A 23,071-nucleotide genomic window follows, 5' to 3' on the forward strand; every position below is an offset into this window, starting at 1 on the left:
TATAATACATGACATCTGTTTGGACCCTAAATTAAAATAAAATAAAATATAAAGGACAATTTTAGGACAATAGGTAAAATATAAATGTAGGCTTTATATTAGATGAAATTATTGAAATGCTACTTACTTTCTTAGGTATAATAATGGTATGGTGATTAGATAGAAGAACATCCTAGTTCTTATATGAAAATTTCTGAAATATTTAGGGGTAAATGTTTGCAACTTACTTTCAAATTGTTTACTGGGTTCCCTACCACCAAAAAAAAGCATGTATGTGTGTGTCTATCCCAGCCGTGGGCAAACTACGGCCCGCGGGCCGAATCCGGCCCGTTTGAAATGAATAAAACTATTGAAAAAAAAGACCGTACTCTTTTATGTAATGATGTTTACTTTGAATTTATATTAGTTCACACAACTCCATCCATGCTTTTGTTCCGGCCCTCCCGTCCAGTTTAAGAACCCATTGTGGCCCTCGAGTCAAAAAGTTTGCCCACCACTGGTCTAGACAAAGATAAAGCAAATGTGGCAAAAGACTGATAAATTTTGTTTAGGGTATACGAGTGTTTATTTTGCCAAAGATTTAAATATTTTCAAGATAAAATAATGTGAAAAAAATAAAAAGGTTTAATCAGGGAAGGTACTGCCATTACATACAAGATCTATTTCTCACCTTAAGAGAGGTGAATTCTAAGACATGTTCAAGTTGAAAAATGCTAATATGGTGTTCTTTAAAAAAAAAGTGACTGAAGATCTATTAAGAAGTATTTTTAAAAAGTATAAGTATTTCACTTCCTAATTTCTAGTTTACAATACTATCATTACTGTAGCAATGATGATGATTTTTATATGTTAAGACATGGTAATTCCCAATTTCCACCACAAAACTGAATTCCTATCTCTTCCTTGAATTCCTCTAGTATATACAGTTTAAAGCACAATTCCTGAAGGAGGGTCTAGAAATCCTGATTTTAAAAATAAGATCCCTTGCTGGTTCTTATATTAACATTGAGGAAATTTTAGGTACCATTATATGTAAGGATCCTCTTAGTTTAAAATTCCGTCTTTTTGCTCTAACTACTAAATCTTTTTAGGGAGAAAGATCTTGCCCCTTTTGCTAAGCCATTCTGTGGGGGACTTAGGACAAAGTTAGGTATCTTTATAGTATGGAGTAAGTTCTCATTAAGTAAGTTTACTAAAACTTTATTTATTTGTGACTATTATATTTTGTTTTAATTTTAGGGGATAGTAAAAGACCAGTAAAATATTGAACTAGGATGCAAAGAGATATTTCACAGGATCTGATAAATTCCTTTTTGTTTTTAAAATGTTCCATTCAGGAAATGGAATTCTAGGGTGATAAGAAGAATAACGTATCAATCAACTCCCATCTATTAATACCAAAAAATCATGGCTTCTGAATTAGATTATATCATTTTCCAGTCTAAACAGATTAGAGGGATATCTCACAAGTTAAGGTAATGGCTCTTCCTGAAAAGTTGAAATATACATTTTTAATTAGTTATTTTGAAAATAAATTGTGGTAAGATATATATAACATAAAATTTACTATTTTAACAATTTTTAAGTGTGAAGTTCAGCAGAATTAAGTATATTCATTCACCTATTGTACAACTATCACTGACATCCATCTAGCACATTGTCGCAAAACTGAAACTCTGAACTCATTCAACAATTAACTGCCACCAGCCTTCAGCAAGCGCCATTCTCTTTTCCATCTCTATGAATTTGACTATTCTAGGTACCTCATGTAAGTGGAATAAATCAGTATTTGTTGTTTTGTGACTAACTTCATTAGCATAATGGTTTTCGAGGTTCATCCATACTGTAGTTTTCTAAATTTCTTTCCTTTTTGAGGCTGAATAAACATTGTATGTAAGAAATATAATTAAAAATATTTTTGCTGGTTTCAAAGAGGAAGGGAGAGAGAGAGTGAGATAGAAACATCAGTGATGAGAATCATTGATTAGCTGCCTCCTGCACACTCCACATTGGAGATCGAGCCCGCAAACTGGGCATATACCCTGACCAGGAATCGAACCCTGACCTCCTGGTTAATATGTTGACGCTCACCCACTGAGCCATGTCAGCCAGGCAGAAACAAAATTTTTGGTGTCTTAAATCTTGTTGTTATGAAAATATATTAACTTTTGTTATCTATTAAGCCTATCAGACCTGTATTAAAGAATAAGTCAAGTTAGGAGCTCCTGGTCAAGATGGTGGAGTAAGTAAACGTGGTACTGGCGTCCTCCCAAGATCAGATCAAAAGTCAATAAACTACAGAGTAACCAACCCTCAGTCAGAACTGCCTGAAATGTAGCCGATCAGAAGTCTTATAACTAAGGATATTCAGAAGAAACAACATTGAGATTGGTAGGCGGGCTGGAGAAGCTGAACTGGGCTAGTCTCTTTCTCTCTCTCTCACACACGTTTGTGGGGATTAAAAATCAGAAGAAAATCTCAGGAGTCCAGGGTTCTAGTGCCAGGAAGAGAAGTTCCCATAACTTCTGGCTGAAAAAACCAGTGGGGATTGTGGCTGAGAAACTGGGTGAAATGGAGGGCTGCTGGAGTCCCAGATGTTCTTAAAGAGCAGCAGCACAGACTTAATCAGAGACGAACTCATTTGCTCTGAGCTACAGTGCTGGGAAGTAGCTCGAAAAGCAAAAGGGTTATACAGGGAGGAACTGAAGTGTCTAGTTTCAGGGTGATGACTGGAGGGGCAGCTTTCTTCCAGACAGAAGTGCTGGCAGAAGTGTTCCTTTGTTGAGCTCTACCACCACCACCCTCAATATCTGAGTTTCCATTAATCTACCTAATTGTTTGCTCTGTCCTGGTGATTTGCTGAGACTACAGCCCACCCACATTGCAGGCACACCCAAGGCTTCCAGTGGCTTTTCCATATAAATGGCCTGTCTTGGCTCATGCTAGTGACTTTTCTAAAACCTCTCAAAGGCTCACAAATCCCACACAAATAGAATCTGGCCTCAGAATGCCCTGTATCTTTTGCTAAGCAGCCCCAGGACCAGCACTAGTGGCACCTGGTCTTGGTTGGCAGCTTAGCCTCCCCAAGGCACCTTCAATCCCAGCACAAGCTGGGCAAATCATTTTGTAGCTCATACCAAGTGGATCCAGGCAGGACACAGGCAGCAGGTGAACTTGGATTACACCTCCTGGGAGGCCCTAGAGCTAGATCACGCTGGAGTACCACCCAACCACCTCTACATGGGACACACTCAAGGGGCAGATTTGGCAGGAATCAGAACCTGCCAAAGTGAATTCTGCTCTGTGGGTTTGGTTCCTATATAGCAGTTCCTCCACTGTAGTTGAGGCTGGTACTCATAGCTTATCAGCCTGGGGGCCAATCAGAAGGCATGGGGAGAGGAAGCGAGGCGTTGCTACGTGGTGTCATTATCCGGCACCCACAGCAACCATTTCAACTACAATAGCAATCAAAGTTCAACTACAACAGGAGGGTGCACACAGCCCACACAGGGGACACACCTGGAACGACTAGCTTAGGTCACTAGGTAGGATGCAGCACTGGGCCTACGGAACACCTACTACATAAAGCCACTTTATCAAGTATGGGAGACACAGCAGATCTACCTGATACATACAAACAAACACAGAGAGGCAGCCCAAATGGGAAGACAAAGAAACATGTCCCAATTGAAAGAAGAGAAGAACTCTCCCGAAAAATAACTAAATAAAATAGAGAGAAGCAAAGTACCAAATACAGAGTTCAAAACAATGGTTCTAAAGATGCTTAAAGAACTTCTTAGTGGGAACTTCAACAACATAAAAAAGGACATAGAAACCATACAAAAAAAAAAAAAACAAGTTAGAAATAAAGAATACAGTAATTGAAATGAATAAAATAGAAGGAATCAGCAGATTAGATAGGCAGAGAATCAAATCAGTGATTTCCAAGACAAGGTAGCAGAAAACATTCAATCAGGACAGCAAAACGGAAAAAAAAAAAAGGAGGACAGTTTCAGGGACCTCTGAGTAAACATCTAGCCTAACAACATCTGCATCATAGGGGTATCAAAAGGAGAAGAGAGAAAACAAAGGATTAAGAACCTATTTGAGAAAATAGACATGTAAGTAAAGGAAGCCCAGAGTCCCAAACAAGATGAACCCAAAGAGGCCCAGACCAAGACATATCTATAATAATAAAAGTGTAGTATACTAATTACACCAGACGTCCTTTCAGACAAAGCCGGGGCTGTGAGGGGAGCCAAGGTATCGGGTGCCAGAGGGAAGATGTGATGGCAGCCAGGGCAAGGCCTACTCTTGCATGAATTTTCATGCATTGGGCCTCTAGTCCTATCTAATAAAAGAGAAACATGGTAATTGGAGTACAACCGCTACCCTTCCCATTGGCTAATCAGGGCGATATGCAAATTAACTGCCAGCCAAGATGGCGGCCAGCAGCCAGGCAGCTTGAAACTAACATGAGGCTTGCTTGCTTCAGTGACGGAGGACTCCGACGGAGGACTCCAATGTTCCCGCCTGCCGCTGCAGGCCTCTGAACTGCAACTCTAAGCAACTATGTAACAAATATAAAAGCTAAACCAAACCCCAGAAACCAGCTTTAGTCCCGGGCTTCAGCCAGCAGGATCGCAACATTGTAAACAAAGGCCAGAAACCTACTTTCAGCAGCGGAGGCCTAAGAGCTGGAGCCAAGCCTCAAAGCTAAAGCTGGCCCAGAATAAAAAAAAATGAAGAAAAAAAGGAGTGGTTGGGAGCTTCAGTCACCTCAGCCTGAAAACAGCCCTCAGCCCCTCACCCAGACTGGCCAGGCACCCCAGTGGGGACCCCACCCTGAAGGGTGTGTGACCAGCTGCAAACAGGCATCATCCCATCACCCAAGCTAGCCAGGCACCCCAGTGGGGACCCCCACCCTGATCCAGGACACCCTTCAGGGCAAACCACCTGGCACCCACCCATGCACCAGGACTCTACCCTATACAGTAAAAGGGTAATATGCCTCAAAGCACTGGGATCAGTGGAGCCGCGAGGCCTCCCGGCACCGGGATCAGCGTGACAGGGGGCAACGCCCAAACCCACTGATCGCCCTGCGGCTCTGTGTGTGACAGGGGGCGGGGCCACAACCTCCCTATTGGCCCTGCTCTGTTCGTGACAGGGGAAGGCGCCCCAACCCCCTGATCAGCCCTGCTCTGTGCCTGATGGGGGGAGCTCCCCAGCCCCCTGATCGTCCTGCGGCTCTGTGTGTGACAGGGTGCGGTGCCCCAATACCCCCCCCCCCCAACGGGCCCTTTTCTGTGTGTGATGGGGTAGAGCCATAACCTCCCCATCAGCCCTGCCCTGAGTGTGAGAGTGGTGGTGCCCCAACCCCCTGATGGGCCCTGCTCTGTGCGTGACAGGGGGCAGCGCCCCAACCCCCTGATGGGCCCTGCTCTGTGCGTGATAGGGGGCAGCGCCCCAACCCCGATTGGCCCTGCTCTGTGCGTGACAGAGTACAGAGCCCCAACCCCCCTGATGGGCCCTGCTATGTGAGTGACAGGGGGCAGTGCCCCAACCCCCTGATTGGCCCTGCTCTGTGCTTGCCGGGGTGGCACCGCAACCTCCCCATCGACCCTGCCTTGAGTGTGACAGGGGACGGTGCCGCAACCCCCCAATCGGCCCTACACTGAGCGTGACTGAGGGTGGCATCACAACCTCCCGATCGCCCTGCTCTGTGCATGACAGGGGGCAGCGCCCCAACTCCCCAATCAGCCCTGCTCTGAGCCCGACCAGGGGCTGCACCTAGGGATTGGGCTTGCCCTCTGCCATCTGGGAGCGGGCCTAAGCCAGCAGGTCGTTATCTCCCGAGGGGTCCCAGACTGCGAGAGGGCACAGGCCAGGCTGAGGGGCCCCCTCCCCCCCGAGTGCACAAATTTTTGTGCACCGGGCCTCTAGTCTATATATATAAAAGGCTAATATGCTAAGTGTCCAACCCTCCAACCGGTTGCTATGACGTGCACTGACCACGAGGGGGCTGACACTCAACGCAGGAGTTGCCGTGACTTGCACTGGCTGTTGGTACAGAGAAATGGCACCACAAACCTGGCACCCACAAAGCAACACTCGGCTTCCTCCCATTGGGACACAGGCCGTGCCACCACCCCAGAGTGACACCCCACCAAATTGCAATGGATGCTGCCGAGACCCCATGTGCAAAATGCGGCCCACAGCCCAACTCAGCAATGGTTGCTGTGAGTGCCGGATAATGACATCATGTAGCAATGCCTGGCTTCCTCTCCCTACTGACTAGCCTCCTTGGAGTTTCTTCAGCCCAGGAACACGGCTTACTTTATAGCCAGGTGGAAACATTTTACACTTAACCAAATGTCTGTGAAGCATTTACCCATGACTCATCTCATTTGATTCTCATAGAAGTCCTGGAGTAGGTGGATAGGAGACTCAGTAGAATCCTATTTTCTTTTCAAGATTACTCTACCCAGCAAAGCTATCATTCAGAATCAAAGGACAGATAAAGAGCTTCCTAGATATGAAGACGCTAAAGGAGTTAACACCAAGTCAGTATTACAAGAAATGTTAAAAGGTCTTCTTTAAGAAGAAGAAAAAAGAAAAATATATGAATAATAAATGGCAACAGCTACATACCTATTAACAACACTTTAACTGCAAATGGATAAAATGCTCAAAAGACATATGGTGGCTGAATGGATAACAAAACAAGACCCTTACATATGCTATTTATAAGAGACTCACTTCAGATCAAAAGACACACACAGTCTGAAAGTAAAGAAATGGAAAAAGACATTTCATGAAACTAGAAATGAAAAGAAAAAGAAAAAAAAGCTGGGTTAGCAATACTTATACCAGAAAAAAATAGACTCTAAAGCTAAGGGTAAAACAAGACACAGAGAAAGAACCAGCAATTCCACTTGTATTTATCTGAAGAAAACCAAAACACTAAATGCAAAAGACACATTGCAGTATTATTTACAATAGCAAAGATATAGAAGTAACCTAAGTGCCCATCAATAGCTGAATGATTAAAGTGGTAATGCATATATAAGGTGGAATATGACTTGACCATAAAAAGGAATAAAATCTTGCCATTTGCAAAAAAAACAAAACAAAAAAACTTGCCATTTGCAACATGAATGGACCTAGATCAGTGGTTCTCAACCTGTGGGTCGCGACCCCTTTGGGCGTCAAACGACCCTTTCACAGGGGACACCTAAGACCATCGGAAAACACATATATAATTACATATTCTTTTTGTGATTAATCACTATGCTTTAATTATGTTCAATTTTTAACAATGAAAATACATCCTGCATATCAGATATTTACATTACAATTCATAACAGTAGCAAAATTACAGTTATGACGTAGCAACGAAAATGATTTTATGGTTGGGGGTCACCATAACATGAGGAACTATATTAAAGGGTCGTGGCATTAGGAAGGTTGAGAAACACTGACCTAGAGGGTATTATTGTGCTGAAATGAGTCAGAGAAGGACAAATGCCATATGATTTCACTTGTATGTGGAATCTAAAACAAAATAAACAAGAAGAATACAAACAGCCCTAGTAAGTTTTCTCAGTGGTTTAGAGCATCTACCCTCAGACTGAAGGTTCTTGGGTTTGATTCCAGTCAAGGGCATGTACCTTGGTTGCAGGCTCAAACCCTATCCTGGTTGGGCCACATGTGGGAGGCAACCAGGGATGTTTCTCTCTCTTTTCTCCCTTCCTCCTACTCTCTCTAAGGATTAACAAATAACAACAAAAGAATATAATCAGAGACACAGAGAACATTTTCATGGTTGCCAGATGGGAGGGGGGTTGGGGAATAGGTGACAAATGTGAAGGGATTAATAAGTACCAATTTGCCAAAAACGGTTTGGCTCAGTGGATAGAGCGTCGGCCTGCGGACTGAAAGGTCCCGGGTTCGATTCCGGTCAAGGGCATGTACCTGGGTTGCAGGCATATCCCTAGTAGGAGATGTGCAGGAGGCAGCTGATCGATGTTTCTCTCTCATCGATGTTTCTAACTATCTCTCTCCCTTCCTCTCTGTAAAAAATTAATAAAATATATTTAAAAAAAAAAAGAAGTACCAATTGGCCCTGGCTGGTGTGGCTCATCCCATGACTGAGTGTCATCCCATGCACTGAGAGGTCACCAGTTCAATTCCCAGTCAGGGCACATGCCCGGGTTGTGGGCTCAATTCCCAGTAAGGGGTGTGCAGGAGGCAGCTGATTGATGTTTCTCTCTCTCTAAATTAAATAAAAATATTTAAAATTAAATAAATAAAATTCAATAATTTTAAAAAAGAAGTACAAACTGATAGTTACAGAATAGTCATGGGGATGTAAAGTATGTATAATATAAGGAATACAGTCAGTAATATTGTAATATGCAGTATGGTGTTAGAGAGGTACTAGATTTGTGATCACTTAATAAGTTATATAAATGTCTAATTGATATAGGGTTATACACCTGATACTAATATTATATGTCAATTGTAATTGAAAAATAAAAACATATTCAAAACATTTTACTATCACTAGAGGGGGCTAGAGCAACACAGCTGCTCCCTATTCAATGCTAGCTACTACACATTTTCCTTAGACATAAAACTAGATAGAGCCAAGCGTCTACAAAAAATAGAACAGAATAAATGTGATCATAAATTCACACTCAACCCTTTTCCATTCTTAAGTGGCAGACTGAGAATCCATAATTAATTACTTATAACTAGAGGTCTGGTGCACAAATTCATGAGTGGGGTACCTTGGCCTGGTCAGGAATTGGGGGCCAATCGAGGCCATCTTAGCCAGTCCTAATCAGGACCGGCCGGCTGGGGGAGGTTGGTTGTGGGAGTGCATTGACCACCAGGAGGCAGCTCCTGCATTGGTGGAGCTGGTGGTCATGCATGTGATAGCGACTGGTCAACCAGTCATTTGGTTGCTTAGGCTTTTATTATATAGACTAGAGGCCTGGTGCACAAAAATTTGGGCACTCGGGGGGGAGAGAGGGGTCCCTCAGCCCGGCCTGTGCCCTCTCGCAGTCTGGGACCCTTCGGGAGATAACGACCTGCTGGCATCGGCCCGCTCCCAGGTGGCAGAGGGCAGGCCCAATCCCTAGGTGCAGCCCCAGGTCGGGATCACAGCAGGGCTGATTGGGGCGTTGGGGCACTGCCCCCTGTCATGCACAGAGCAGGGCGGATTGGGAGGTTGCGATGCCACTCTCAGTCACGCTCAGGGTAGGGCCAATTGGGGGGTTGGGGCACCGTCCCGTCACACTCAAGGCAGGGTCGGTGGGGAGGTTGCAGCGCCACCCCATCACGCACAAAGCAGGGCCAATCAGGGGGTTGGGGAACTCCCCCGTCACACACAGAGCAGGGCTGATCAGGGGGTTGAGGAGCTCCCCCCGTCACTCAGAGTAGGGCCGATGGGGAGTTGGGGAACCGCCTCGTCACAAACAGAGCAGGGCGGATCAGGGGGTTGGGGCGCCGTACCCTGTCACACTCAGGGCAGGGCCGATGGGGAGGTTATGGCTCTACCCCATCACACACAGAGCAGGGCCCGTGGGGGGGGGGGGGGGGCGCCGCACCCTGTCACACACAGAGCCGCAGGGTGATCAGGGGTTGGGGAGCTCCCTCCTATCAGGCACAGAGCAGGGCTGATCAGGGGGTTGGGGCGCCTTCCCCTGTCACGAACAGAGAAGGGCCGATAGGGAGGTTGTGGTCCCGCCCCCTGTCACACACAGAGACGCAGGGCCATCAGTGGGTTTGGGCGTTGCCCCCTGTCACGCTGATCCTGGTGCCAGGAGGCCTCGTGGCTCCGCTGATCCCGGTGCTGGGAGGCATATTACCCTTTTACTATATAGGATAGAGGCCTGGTGCACGGGTGGGGGCCGGCTCGTTTGCCCTGAAGGGTGTCCTGGATCAGGGTGGGGGTCCCCACTGGGGTGCCTGGCCAGCCTGGATGAGAGGATGATGGCTGTTTGCAGCTGGTTACACACCCTTCAGGGTGGGATTCCCCACTGGGGTGCCTGGCCAGTCTGGGTAAGGGGCTGAGGGCTATTTTCAGTCTGGCGGGTGACTGAAGCTCCCAACCTCTTCTTTTTTTCTTTTCTTTCTTTCTTTTATTCTGGGCCAGCTTTAGCTCTGAGGCTTGGCTCCAGCTCTCAGGCCTTCGCTGTTGAAAGCAGGTATCTGGTTTGTTTGGGTTCTATAATCGAAACACTGTTTCAACTCCAGCTCTGAGGCCGGGCTGGCTGGAAGCAGGTTTCTGGGGTTTTGTTTAGCTTCTATATTTGTAACAATGTTTCAAACTGCAAGCTCAGAGAGCGGCAGGCGGGGAACGTTGGAGTCCTCCGTCACTGAAGCAAGCAAGCCTCATGTTCGCTTCAAGCTGCCTGGGTGCCGGCCGCCATCTTGGCTGGCAGTTAATTTGCATATCGCCCTGATTAGCCAATGGGAAGGGTAGTGGACGTACGGCTAATTACCATGTTTCTCTTTTATTATATAGGACTAGACGCCCGTTGCATGAAGATTCGCGCAATAGGCTCTCCTTCCCCGGGCTGCTGGCACCGGCTTTCCTCCGGCACCCAGGATCCAGGCCTTTGGCCCGGTCGCAGCAGAGAAGCCAAACCTCGAGGCTAGGCTTCTCCGTTGGGGCCGCAGCAAGGCTTGGCTTCTCCGCTGCAGCCGTAGCGAGGCGGAGAAGCCAAGCCTCTTCAGTCTTCACTCCGGCTAGAGCCTTCAGTCTTCGCTCCATGCCTGTGAATGCAAATTAACCGCCATCTTTGTTGGGTTAATTTGCATAGTAGCTCTGATTGGCTGATGGGGGTAGCAGAGTGACACCAACTTGCATGTTTCTCTTTTATTAGTGTAGATTTCTGAGAACATAAACAGTGATGCTGTAATATGTTCTACTCCATATTAGGAGCCAAATCACATTTTCAGATCTTGACTACTGTAAATGCTGCTATGAACATAAGGGTGCATATATTCTTTCTGAGTGGTGTTTTGGGAGTCTTAGGATATATTCCCAGAAGTGGGATCTCTGGGTCAAAAGGCAAGTTCCATTTTTAATTATTTTAGTAAATTCCATACTGTTTTCCACAGTGGCTGCACCAATCTGCATTCCCACCAGCAGTGTAAACACAAATACAAAATAAGAAGTCAAAACCCTACTTCCCCATTCCAAATCCTACAACCTAGAAGGGTATAGTAAGCACAACAATATCCACTTTCCTCTCCCATGTCATCGTAATCCCTACAACTTGAGAATATGCAGGTGAAATTAAATTTTCTAATCTGTTGATTTTGAGATAGAGAGGTTATTCTGTATTATCTGGTTGGCTCAATATAATCAGTAGAACAGGAATGTGAAAGGCAGTGGGAAAAAAATGTAAAAATAGAACTGAGATTGAAGTGATACAATGTGAAGACTCAACCTGTCATTGCTGGTTTTCAAGACAGAGAGCCCTAAACCAAGGAATGTGGGTAGCCTCTTCAGACTGGAAAGGCAAGTAAAAGGATTGTACCCTAGAGCCTCCAAAAGGAATGCAGACGTGCCAGCACCTTGATGTTAGCCTAGAGACTCATATTGAACTCCTGACCCCAGGAACTGTAAGTTAAGTTTGTGTTGCTTTAAGAAATTTAAGTAATTTATTATAGTAGACATAAAAAACTAATCACAGGCTTTTTTGTCGCCTCCTCCAGCTAAGGAGGCTCGCTGAGTGGGGGGAGCGGGGAGAGGATGGTTGGCCGCCACAGCCATGGAAGCCAACTGGACCACATTCCTGTTCCAGACCCATGAAGGCTCTCATCACCAACAGCAGGCGGCACAAAACAGCTTGCTGCTCCTCCTGAGCTCTGCTTGGAGCCCCATGATCAGAAACCATTACTTCCAATAGCAGTAACTCAGAAACCTCAGGCTGCACCAGAAACATTAAAGAATGCCATTGGAATTGAAAAAGAAAAACCCAAAACGTCATTGGTGTGCACTTACTGCAGTAAAGCTTTCAGGGACACCTATCACCTGAGGCGCCACAAGTCCTGCCATATAGGAATCAAGTTGGTGTCCCGGGCAAAGAAAACCCCCACTACAGTGGTTAAAAAAAACAAAACAAAAAACTAATCACAGGTTAACTTCTTATGATAGTTTGATGACAGTATTACTAGACTTTATTTTGGTGCCTTCGTAAGTGCACATTAATAGAGGTTTTCTTAAATTGGCTGCACCACTTTTATCTGTAGCTTAGCTAATGACATCATTAACACAGAAAACAAATTTTAACACTGGAATCGTCATTGATTCTAGCTCTGTCCTTTATTCCCTACTATCCAATAAGTCTTTTAATTCCTTTCAATCTTATTGTCAAAATATTTTAAGAGTCCATGTTTTCCAACAGCCAGTCACTACTATCACTTTAGTTCATGACATTACTTGTATCTTGGAAAACCTCAAAGGTGTCCTGCTTTCTAACTGGTCTTCTAATTTTTAATATTTCCTCATCTAATTCATCTTCCATACCAATAATGTTGTTTCATCTTGATCCATTTTTGATGGAATCAGTCTCCCCTCATAGCTGTTTTTTGCCCTATGTGTCAGGACATGAACCAGGCACAGGCACAGACCAAAAGCCAAGCTAGGATAAACAAGGAGTTCCTTTGTCCCTGCTGATATGAGACAAGTACCACCAAACCAGGTACAACTCTACCCAGTCAGAGACACTCCTCAAAGTTTTTTTAAGATCTTTTATATATATATACAAGAGTAACCTTGCTAATATGTGGAATCTAAAGAACAAAATAAACAAACAAACAAAATAGAAACAGACTCATAGATACTGAAGCAAACTGATGGTTGCCAGAGGGGAGGGGATTTGGAGGGCTGGGTAAAAAAGGTGAAGGGATTAAGAAATACAAACTGGTAATCACAAAATAGTCCCAGGGATGTAAAGTACAGCATAAGAAATATAGTCAATAATATTGTAATAACTTTACATGGGGTCAGGTGAATACTTGAAATATTGGGGGACCACACTGTAAAGTACAAGACTAACTACTGGGCTGTATCTCTGAAACTAATACAGAATAATGAAAGCAAACTGTAATTGAAAAAAAAGTAATCTTGCAATTTACTTGTAACATTTTGTGGACCAAAAAACAAATTGGCAGAGCACAGGATTTTTAGGACAGTAAAACAATTCTATATGATACTCCAGTGGTGAATTCATGTCATATATTTATCAAAACCTATAGAATGTACACCACCAAGAGTGAATCCTAATTTCAACTACATGGTTATATAAATGTCTCATCAGTGGGTTGTATACCTGAAACTAATATTAGAGAGAGATTTGTTGTTACACTTATTTATGTATTCACTGGTTGATTGTCAACTGAAAAATAAAATATTTAATTTTTTTAAAAAGGCAGAAAAATATACTAATGTAGTTGATGATATCAACCTCTGGATAGAGAGTCTGATTTTATTATTCATCTCTCATTTTTAGGGGCTTAATCCAGAAAAAGAACATAAGAAAAAACAGAAGCAAAAACTTGATATATTTTTGTTCTCTCTATTCAGAAAAAATATTGCTTTAAAATGATAACTGTATTAGATCTTCCCAAAATACATTACCATGTTCTCATCTGTAGTGACAGAATGCTAATTTTTTTCACATATTACTATTAGATATAATAGTAATAGACAAACATGGTAATTAACCATACCTCCAACACGCTTCCCATTGGCTAATCAGGGCGATATGCAAATTAACTGCCAACCAAGATGGCGGCTGGCAGCCAGGCAGCTGAAGCGGAGGCTTGGTTGCCCCGGTGATGGAGGAAGCCAAGGTTCCCTGCCTGCCGCTGCCCTGCTGGCCTCTGAGCTGCACTCTAAGAAACAATGTTGCAATTATAGAAGCTAAACAAACCCCAGAAACCTGCTTTCAGCCAGCTGGGCCTCGGAGCTGGAGCTGCAACAGTATTTCAATTATAGAAGCCAAACAAACCCAGATACCTGCTTTCAGCAGCCAAGGTCTCAGAGCTGGAGCCAAGCCTCAGAGCTAAAGCCGGCTCTCAGTTCCAGTGAGAGCCACAGAAGGTAAATAAATCCCAGAATAAAAAAAAAAAAAAGAAAAAAAGGAGAGGCTGGGAGCTTCAGTCACCCGCCAGCCTGAAAACAGCCCTCAGCCCCTCACCCAGACTGGCCAGGGACCCCAGTGGGTACCCCCACCCTGAAGGGAGTGTGACCAGCTGCAAACAGCCATCATCCCCTCATCAAAGGCTGGCCAGGCACCCCAGTGGGGACCCCCATCCTGATCCGGGACACCCTTCAGGGCAAACGAGCCGGCCCCGACCCATGCACCAGGCCTCTATCCTATATAATAAAAGGGTAATATGCAAACTGGCCCTAACAGGAGAAGGACAGGGAATGACTGGTCACTATGACACACACTGACCACCAGGGGGCAGACGCTCAATGCAGGAGCTGCCTTCTGGTGGTCAGGGCGCTGTCACATGGGAGGAGCTCTGCTCAGCCACAAGCCAAGCTGATGGCTGCCAGTACAGCGGTGGTGGTGGGAGCCTCTCCTGCCTCCTCAGCAGCGTTAAAGATGTCCGACTGCAGTTCAGGCCTGCTCTCCGCTGGCAAGTGGACATCCCCCGAGGGCTGCCGGGCTGCCAGAGGTATGTCTGATTGGCATCTTAGGCCCAACCCCCGGGGAGCGGGCCTAAGCCAGCAGGTGGTCATACCCTGAGAGGTCCCAGACTGCAAGAGGGAACAGGCCGGGCTGAGGACCCCCCTCCCCGAGTGCACAAATTTTTGTGCACTGGGCCTCTCGTGTATATATAAAAACCTAAGCGACTGTCCAACTGGTAGCTAAGATGCACACTGACCACCAGGGGGCAGATGCTCAACACAGGAGCTGCTGAGCTGCAGTGACTTGGCAGTTGTAGTTCTCGGGTGATGAACCAGGAACCAGAGAGGAGGGAGCCCTATTCCAGGGTGCGTCACCTGAGAACCACCCTTTCGAAATCTGGGACCCCTCAGGGGATGTTGGAGAGTCGGTTACAGCCTGATCCCCACAGGCCAGGCAGAGGGACTCCACTGGTACATGAATCCGTGCACCAGGCTTCTAGTATAGAATAATGACCATTATTTCCCAGCCTTTCTTGTGGCTGAAGTGTGGTTACATGACTATGTTCTGGCCAATGGCTATAAATTAGGTTTTGAATTTTCCTTCCTTAGTCATTTTGTGCTATAACAGATCACTATAGACTTGGTGACTTAAACAATGAACATTTAGCTCTCACTTTTCTGGAGGCTGGCAAGTCCAAGATCAGGGTTGGGTTTTGGTGAGAGCCCTCTTCCTGGTTTGCAGATACTGCCTTCTTGTTGTATTCTCACATAGTAGAGAAAAATTCTCTCTCTCATTGTCTCTTCTTATAACAGTAATAATCCTATTCAGGAGAATGACACCTGAATGACCTAAGTACTTTCCAAAGGTCTTAACTGTCAAATACCAACACAATGGGGATTAGGGATTCAGTATACGAATTTTGAGAGGGGGGATATTCAGCATATGTGAAGGAGAGTTTCCTTACAAAAAAGGTACATGATTTTTATTCCCTTTTCTTGTTCTGCTCTCTCTTATGAAGACCTTATGACTGGACTCTAGCACCTATGTTGAAATAAGAGGACAAGAAGTAACCATAGGAATGAAAGCCTGGTGCTGATATGGAAGAACAGAAAAAAAGGAGTGTAGTTTCCTAAAGACACCATGAAGATACCATATTAACCTTGACTTGTGTACTTCACAACTTCTTTTAAATTAGAGGAAAATAAATGTCTATCATTTAAGTCTTGGTTATTTGAAGATTTCCTATTATTGGAAGCTGAAACTAAACTTAATAAAACATTTTCATGAGCAAGAAGAAGAAATAGAGTTCATAGAGTTTATGTGCTATCCACCTCAGTGGTAAGTTAATGAAAAATCTTTTCAATTGAAAATAAAGTGCTGTGATTTACACTTTGATCACTCAAACCACAAGTTAAATGTATCTCTAAAATCTAAACTCTCATCTTTCAATTTCAGACTTTCTTTTTTTTTTTTAAATATATTTTATTGATTTTTTACAGAGAGGAAGGGAGAGAGATAGTTAGAAACATCGATGAGAGAGAAACATTGATCAGCTGCCTCCTGCACATCTCCCACTGGGGATGTGCCTGCAACCCAGGTACATGCCCTTGACCAGAATCGAACCTGGGACCTTCCAGTCCGCAGGCCGACGCTCTATCCACTGAGCCAAACCGGTTTCGGCAATTTCAGACTTTCTTATCTAAATTCAGAACCTCATGACCTTCCGATGGATAGTGAGTTTCTGCCGTTATTAACTCTCATTCAATTCACTTTCTACTCTGTTGCCAGAATTATCATCTTAAAATACAAACTTGCATTTTCACTTCCTTTCCTAAATATATCATTTTAAAATTTCTTGTAGCTTAATGGGATAAATAAATACCTTATAGTCAGTAAAATCCATGGTTTTGTGGTTTCTCATTATTCAATTCATTTTGGTAGTCAGTTAAGTTACTTGTAGATCAGCTTGGATTCTGGGAAGCAATGCTTATTTTCCACAACACCCGCTGAATTTTAGAAACGTAACTTCTGAGTTGTTGTAATACATGAAAAATCGTTACAACCTAATGTTGTCTTTGCACATTCTATTCTAAGTGAAATGCCCTTCTCTACCTTGGAAACTACTATTGAATCTCCATAACCCAACTCAACTATATTGTATTTTTTAAAAATTTTATTGACTTTAGAGCAAGAGGAAAGGGGAAAAAGGGAGGGGAGTGGAGGGGGAGAAAGAGAGAGAGAGAGAGAGAAAGAGAGAGAGAGATAGATTTGTTGTCCCACTTATTTATGTATTCATTGGTTGATTCGTGTATGTGCCCTGAATGGAGATCAGAGCCACAAACTGCATAACGGGACGACACTCTAACCAATTGAGCTACCTGGCCAGGGCTATAAAACACTTCTTATTCAATGATACAGTTAGTTGATATCCCTTTGGGGGCTTTAAAACTTCTCAATTAGACTGTTTATCATTCTATATTTTCCCAAGGAAATATGAAGTTTTTAAAATAAGGTATATTTTACCAAGTGCTTGGAACATAGAAAACATTCAACCAATGAGGAATGAATGTAGAATAATCATCAAGATTATTTTAGGTACATGCACAATGCCATTATTTTTAATTACCAAAAAAACCCAAACACCATTAGAATCCAAACTATAGAAATGTCATCTGGAAAGACAGAGAGCAGGTAAAGATCAGAGAAGATATATTAGCCCCGAACAACATAGTGTGGTGGTATTACAGTGAACATTTAAGTGTTTGTGATGAGATTCACATTTGTGTCTTTTACATTTGTATTGTGCTTTATGACTGTCAGTGTTTTTTCAAACATGGAAGAATAAAAGATCTTTAAAGGATGTCAGCTGATAGATACTATTACTTACTCTGTAGTTTTGTAAACATCAGAATACAGCCCTGCTTTCTGATACTTCTTCTTTGGGGGACGTGGGACCTTCTTTTCTCTTGGGATGAGAGAAAGCACGGGTTGCAAGGTGCTTTCAGGTTCAAGAGGTTTGGCTGGGGTTTCAGGAGGACTGGGAATCTCAACTGCTGCTTCAGTAAAGCTATAAAAAGAAGTTTAAAGATAATTTTATGGTGAAAAAATACTTTCCTACAAATGATTTTCTATTTTAAAAAACATAACAGCAATTTAAAAAAGGAGATATGGAGTCTTTCTCATCTGGCCATGCTAGAATAACAGATACCACACTTGTTCTCCTGACAGAAACTAATAGAAATACAGTAAAGTACTATAAACCTGGATAATGTTTATGAAACAACCATCAGACAACAGTTAGTGCAGCACTGTGATCCCTGAGAGAAACTGTAAACACCCATATACAACAATAAACAAAATAAAAAACGAGAGAGAGAGACAGAGAGACACACACTCACACACCCACACACACAGAAGTCCTATAACCACTTTCCCTTTATGAGAACTTTGGTAGAGGAAGTAGAACCAGTTGAAAAGAGAGCAATCAGAGTATTGAGAGACTGAGGTGGCTGGAAATCATGGGGCAGAATACTGAAGTGAAGAAAGTTACAGAGAAAAATAACTCTAGAAATCTGTGTATGGATCTCTTTTAGTATACTGCTGAATACTAAGTTGTGCATGTGCAGGGTGAAATTCTATAAGGCTAGTCAAAGAACTACCAGAGTACTATAACCTGAATAATTCCCAGAGCTCATACATCATGGTAAATACTCAGATTTCACTAGGCAGAGTAGAAAGACATTGCCCAATACCAGGGACATTCAACAGAGATCCCAGAGGGTAATATTACCCATTTTTGTAGGGCTTAACTATCTCTGGACTAAAGCCAGGTCCTAATAGAGTTTAAAAACAACCTTCAAAAGAATCCAAGCTGATCTACAAGTCACTTAATTGCCTATCAAAATAAATTAAATAATATGAAAAGAACAAAAACCAGACATAATAATGTGATATTCACAAAGTAAAAAATTTCATAATGAAAAAAAAATTTTATGAGTACTGGTCAAAATTTTTCCAAATTTGATAAAAATTATAAAGTCAAAGTTCCAAGACACTAAACAAACCATAAGAAATATAAACTCGCCCTAGCTGGTTTGGCTTAGTGGATAGAGCATTGGACTGGGAGCTGGAGGGTCCCGGGTTCAATTCCAGTCAAGGGCACATGCTCGAGTTGTGGGCTCGATCCCCAGTAGGGGGCGTGTGGGAGGCAGCCGATCGATAATACTCTCTCATCATTGATGTTTCTATCTCTTTCCTTCTCTGAAAGCAATAAAAATATATTTTAAAAAAAGAAATATAAACTTAAATAAGTAAAGCATAACATAATAAACTTGCTGAAAATTATTAAATAAAAAGGGGCCAGAGAAAAAAAATACATGATATATACAGGAGTACAAAAATAAGAATGAGTGCAGCTTCCATGTATGAAACAATGCACGTCAGAAGGCAATGAAATAATATCTATAGTACTAAAAAGGAGGGGAGTGGGAAATGCCTCTGAATTCATTAAGAATTCTAAAGAAATAGAAAAAAAACTTTAAAAATTAAGGTGATTCCAGTTCCAGGCAAAGATGGAATAGACACTTCTACCAATCCTTCCACTAAGAACAATTAAAAATCCTGGAAATTTCATATCAAATAAACATAAGCAAACAGACTGCCTATAGACTTTGGGACCTAAAGCAATGACATGGCAGGGAATTTCCTAGATTTCTTTTTCGCTTTGTATTTAATGGTGAAAGACAATACAATTTACCTAATATCAAGGACAATGCAAATGCATAGTTTCACCACTTATATTCAACATCATAGTAAAGGTCACAGCCTGTGCAAAAATGGGAAAAAAAGAAAAAAACTCTTGAAGTGGAAGTCCTCCAAATTTCTTCTTTTTCAAGATTGTATTGGTTATTTGGGATCTCTTGAAATTCCTTATGAATTTTAGAATGGATTTTTCTATTCCTGCAAAATACATCATTGGAATTTTGATAGGAATTGCACTGAATCAGCAGATGGCCCTGGGTGGTACTGATATTTTAAAAACATTAAATTTTCTAACCCATGAACACAGGCTATATTTCTATTTATTTATTTCTTTAATTTTGTTCAACAATGTTTTGTAAATTTTCAGTTAAAGTCTTTTGCCTTGAAATTACCTAACTAGAGAGAAACCAAGATGGCATAGGTAAACACCAGAAATTGCTGTCTCACACAACCCCTCCAAAAATACAACTAAAAGACAAAACGGACATCATCCTGAACCACAGGAAGACTGACCAAGTGGAAATTCTACAACTAGAAGGAAAGAGAAAAGCACACTGAGACTCAGAGGAGGTGCGGAAGTAAAGTGCAGAGGTACGGTGGCGCACATGGAAAGGGCTGGCAACTGAGGACGCAGTTGTCTTCTTCAATCGGGAGGGAGACACAAGCTCCCAACATCTCTGAACTCCAGTTCAGCGCGAGTCTCTGGGGACCCAGACTCATATGGGGAGAAACTGGATTGTCTGACATCGGTCGGTACTCGAGGGCAGCTTTCTCTAAGAGGTGCTTGCAGCAATTACCGGGACACTGAGACACGGGGCCTCTTAGGGTAGGACTGAGGAGCAGCCATAGCTGCTTGCTCCACCCTGTTGATCCCCTGAGACCCTGCCCCACCCAAGCTGTGCGCAGAGGCTTTTGCATATGAAAGGCCTGGCCATTTGCAATCTGAAAATTACCTAACAAACTGCAGCTAGGTCAGAGATACCCAGAACTTCCAAAAGAAGGCCCAAGGACCCACAGCAGCTTGCACTGCTTCACAGCTGGGCCTCATCTGGGTACCTCCAAACCCCAAACAAAGAAGAGGAATCTGCAGATCTCTCCATAGCTCCTGCTGGGTAGTCTCAGGCAGAGGCTAAATTAGCACCTCCATAGAGATCCAAGAGCCAGTGTACCCAGTGGTCAGATTGGGACCATCCAGATTACAATTCCTCAGATCCATAAGGGACACACTCAGGGGGCAGACTCAGTGAGCACCAAAGCCCCACTGAGGGTGTCTCCAGCACAGAAGTTCTCCCACTGCAGACACAGCTGATTCTCACAGCCAATTGGCCTGGAGGTCAATTCCTCCCAGTGATACCTACAACAATCAAGACTTAACTACAACAAGACTGTGCACAAAGCCCACAAGGTGGTGCACCAAGAGTGTCCACCTCAGGTAATTGGGGAGGCTGAGTCACTGGGCCCTATAGGACACCTAGCACAGAAAGCCACTCTATCAACACAGGGAAGCATAAAAAATGCAGAGACAAAGAAACAAGTTACAAATGACAGAAATGGAGGAAAGCAAACTACTGGATGTAGAGTTCAAAACCACACTTATAAGGTTTTTCAAGAATTTTCTAGAAACCGCCGAAAAAAATAAGACCCTCAATAAGTCTCGTGAAACTGCCGATAAATTTAGTGAGACCCTCAAGAAATCTAATGAGTTGTATGAATGCATATAAGCATAACCAATGGACATAAGACACTGGGGGGTAGGGGAGGCCAGGGGATTGTCAAGGGCGGGGGAAAAAAAAGGATACATATGCAATACCCTTTGTAATACTTTAAGCAATAAAAAAAAAAAAGAAATCTAATGAGACCCTCGAGGTTATGAAAAAGGACCAACTAGAAATTAAGCATACACTGACTGAAATAAAGAATATTATACAAAGTTCCAACAGCAGACTAGAGGATTGCAAGAATCAAGTCAAAGATGTGATATACGAAGAAGCAAAAAACACCCAACCGGAAAAGCAAAAAGAAAAAAGAATCCAAAAATATGAAGATAGTGTAAAGAGCCTCTGGGACAACTTTAAGCATACCAACATCCAAATTATGGGGATGCCAGAAGAAGAGAAAGAGCAAGATATTGAAAACCTATTTGAAGAAATAATGTCAGAAACTTCCCCTACCTGGTGAAAGATATTTTAAAAACTTATTTTAAAGATATTTTAAAGTCTTCCCCTATCTGGGGGTGGGGGAAGAGAGTGAACAAAAATCGTACAGCTATGGATGAGGACAGTCGGGGAGGAGGGTAAGGGCAGAGGGTGGGGTGGGAACCGGGTGGAAGGGAGCTATGGGGGAAAAAAGAGGAACAACTGTAATAATCTGAACAATAAAGATTTAATTAAAAAAATAAAGTCTTTTGCCTTCCTGGGTAAGTTTATTCTTAACTATTATACTCTTTTTTATGTTACTATAAATGGAACTGTGTTGTTTTTTTCCTTTAAAATAAAAAATATGGAACACTTCACAAATTTGCATGTCATCTTTGCATAGGGTCCATGCAAATCTTCTTTGTATTGTTCCAATTTTAGTATATATGATGCTGAAGCAAGCACTTGAACTGTTTTAATTTCCTCTTTGGAAAGTAGTGTATAGAAATGCAACTGATTTTTGTATGGTGATTTTGCATTCTGAACTTTACTTAGTTTAGAAAGCTTTAACAGGTGTTGTGTGTATGTTTATGTGTGTGTGTGTGTAATCCTCAGGGTTTTCCCAATATAAGACATGGCATCTGGGCCCTGCTGGGTGACTAAGTTGGTTGGAATGTCGCAAGGTGCTAGGTTAGAATTTCCAGTCAGGGCATATACAGTGGGCAACCAATTGATGTTTCTCTCTCTTCCTCTTTCCTAAAAATAAACAAATCTATATATATAAAAGGCTAAGTGACCAACCATAAGTCCATCCCATCGGCACATATGACGTGCACTGGCAATATTTAAAAATAAACGTTGACTCGTGCATTTGCGATACATATAAAGCTCTCACTGGTGCCAATTGCACCCGTGTGTTTCTTGAAGCTGAAGTATTAATAGGATCTGTGGAAGGAGAAGTTCTGATTCCAAGAATTGATTTGTCCCCCATCTGACACTGGCCTCCCATTTAAATTAATTCAAAGACAGTTTCCTGTGATGCCAGCATTTGCGATGACTTAATAAATCACAAGGACAAACTCTAGACAGAGTAAGAATATTCATACTTGAACCCGTTTTCAGACATGGTTAGTTACATGTTGCTTTCTCTTGAGTTTGAAGAGCTTGTGACATTAAAGATGCAAATACTTCATTACAAGGGAAATTAATCAAGCACTCTCAAAGTGTTTTTATTCTTAATGTGGTTACAGGGAGATATTAGAATAAGTTTAATCAATTTATCAGTCATTGTTTTTATATCATGTTTTTGTTGCTTTTATATCATATTGTTTTTATATCATATCTTTGTTGTTTATTTACTAATCAATTTATATATAATTTTTATATACATTTTACTAATTTTCTTTCATCTTTGACACTTCTATTATAGAGAAAGGGTGAATAGCGGTATTAAAATATTTCTTCTAATTAATTTCTTTTCAATGTGCATGAATCCCTGCACTGGGCCACTAG

General features: G+C 42.7%; 1 protein-coding gene across 1 annotated transcript in view; it reads right to left on the reverse strand.

The window, feature by feature from the left end:
• The window catches only part of ASH1L (ASH1 like histone lysine methyltransferase), a 99,801-nt gene that overhangs the window by 42,320 nt on the left and 34,410 nt on the right, over positions 1 to 23,071 (reverse strand). Inside the window, exon 5 of the mRNA XM_081112211.1 lies at positions 17,551 to 17,730. Coding sequence (XP_080968337.1) covers positions 17,551 to 17,730 — 180 coding nt within the window. The remainder of the gene's footprint in view (positions 1 to 17,550; positions 17,731 to 23,071) is intronic.

This window comes from Myotis nattereri (genome assembly GCF_964212035.1).
Source record: "Myotis nattereri genome assembly, chromosome: 18".
Taxonomy (NCBI): Eukaryota; Metazoa; Chordata; class Mammalia; order Chiroptera; family Vespertilionidae; genus Myotis; species Myotis nattereri.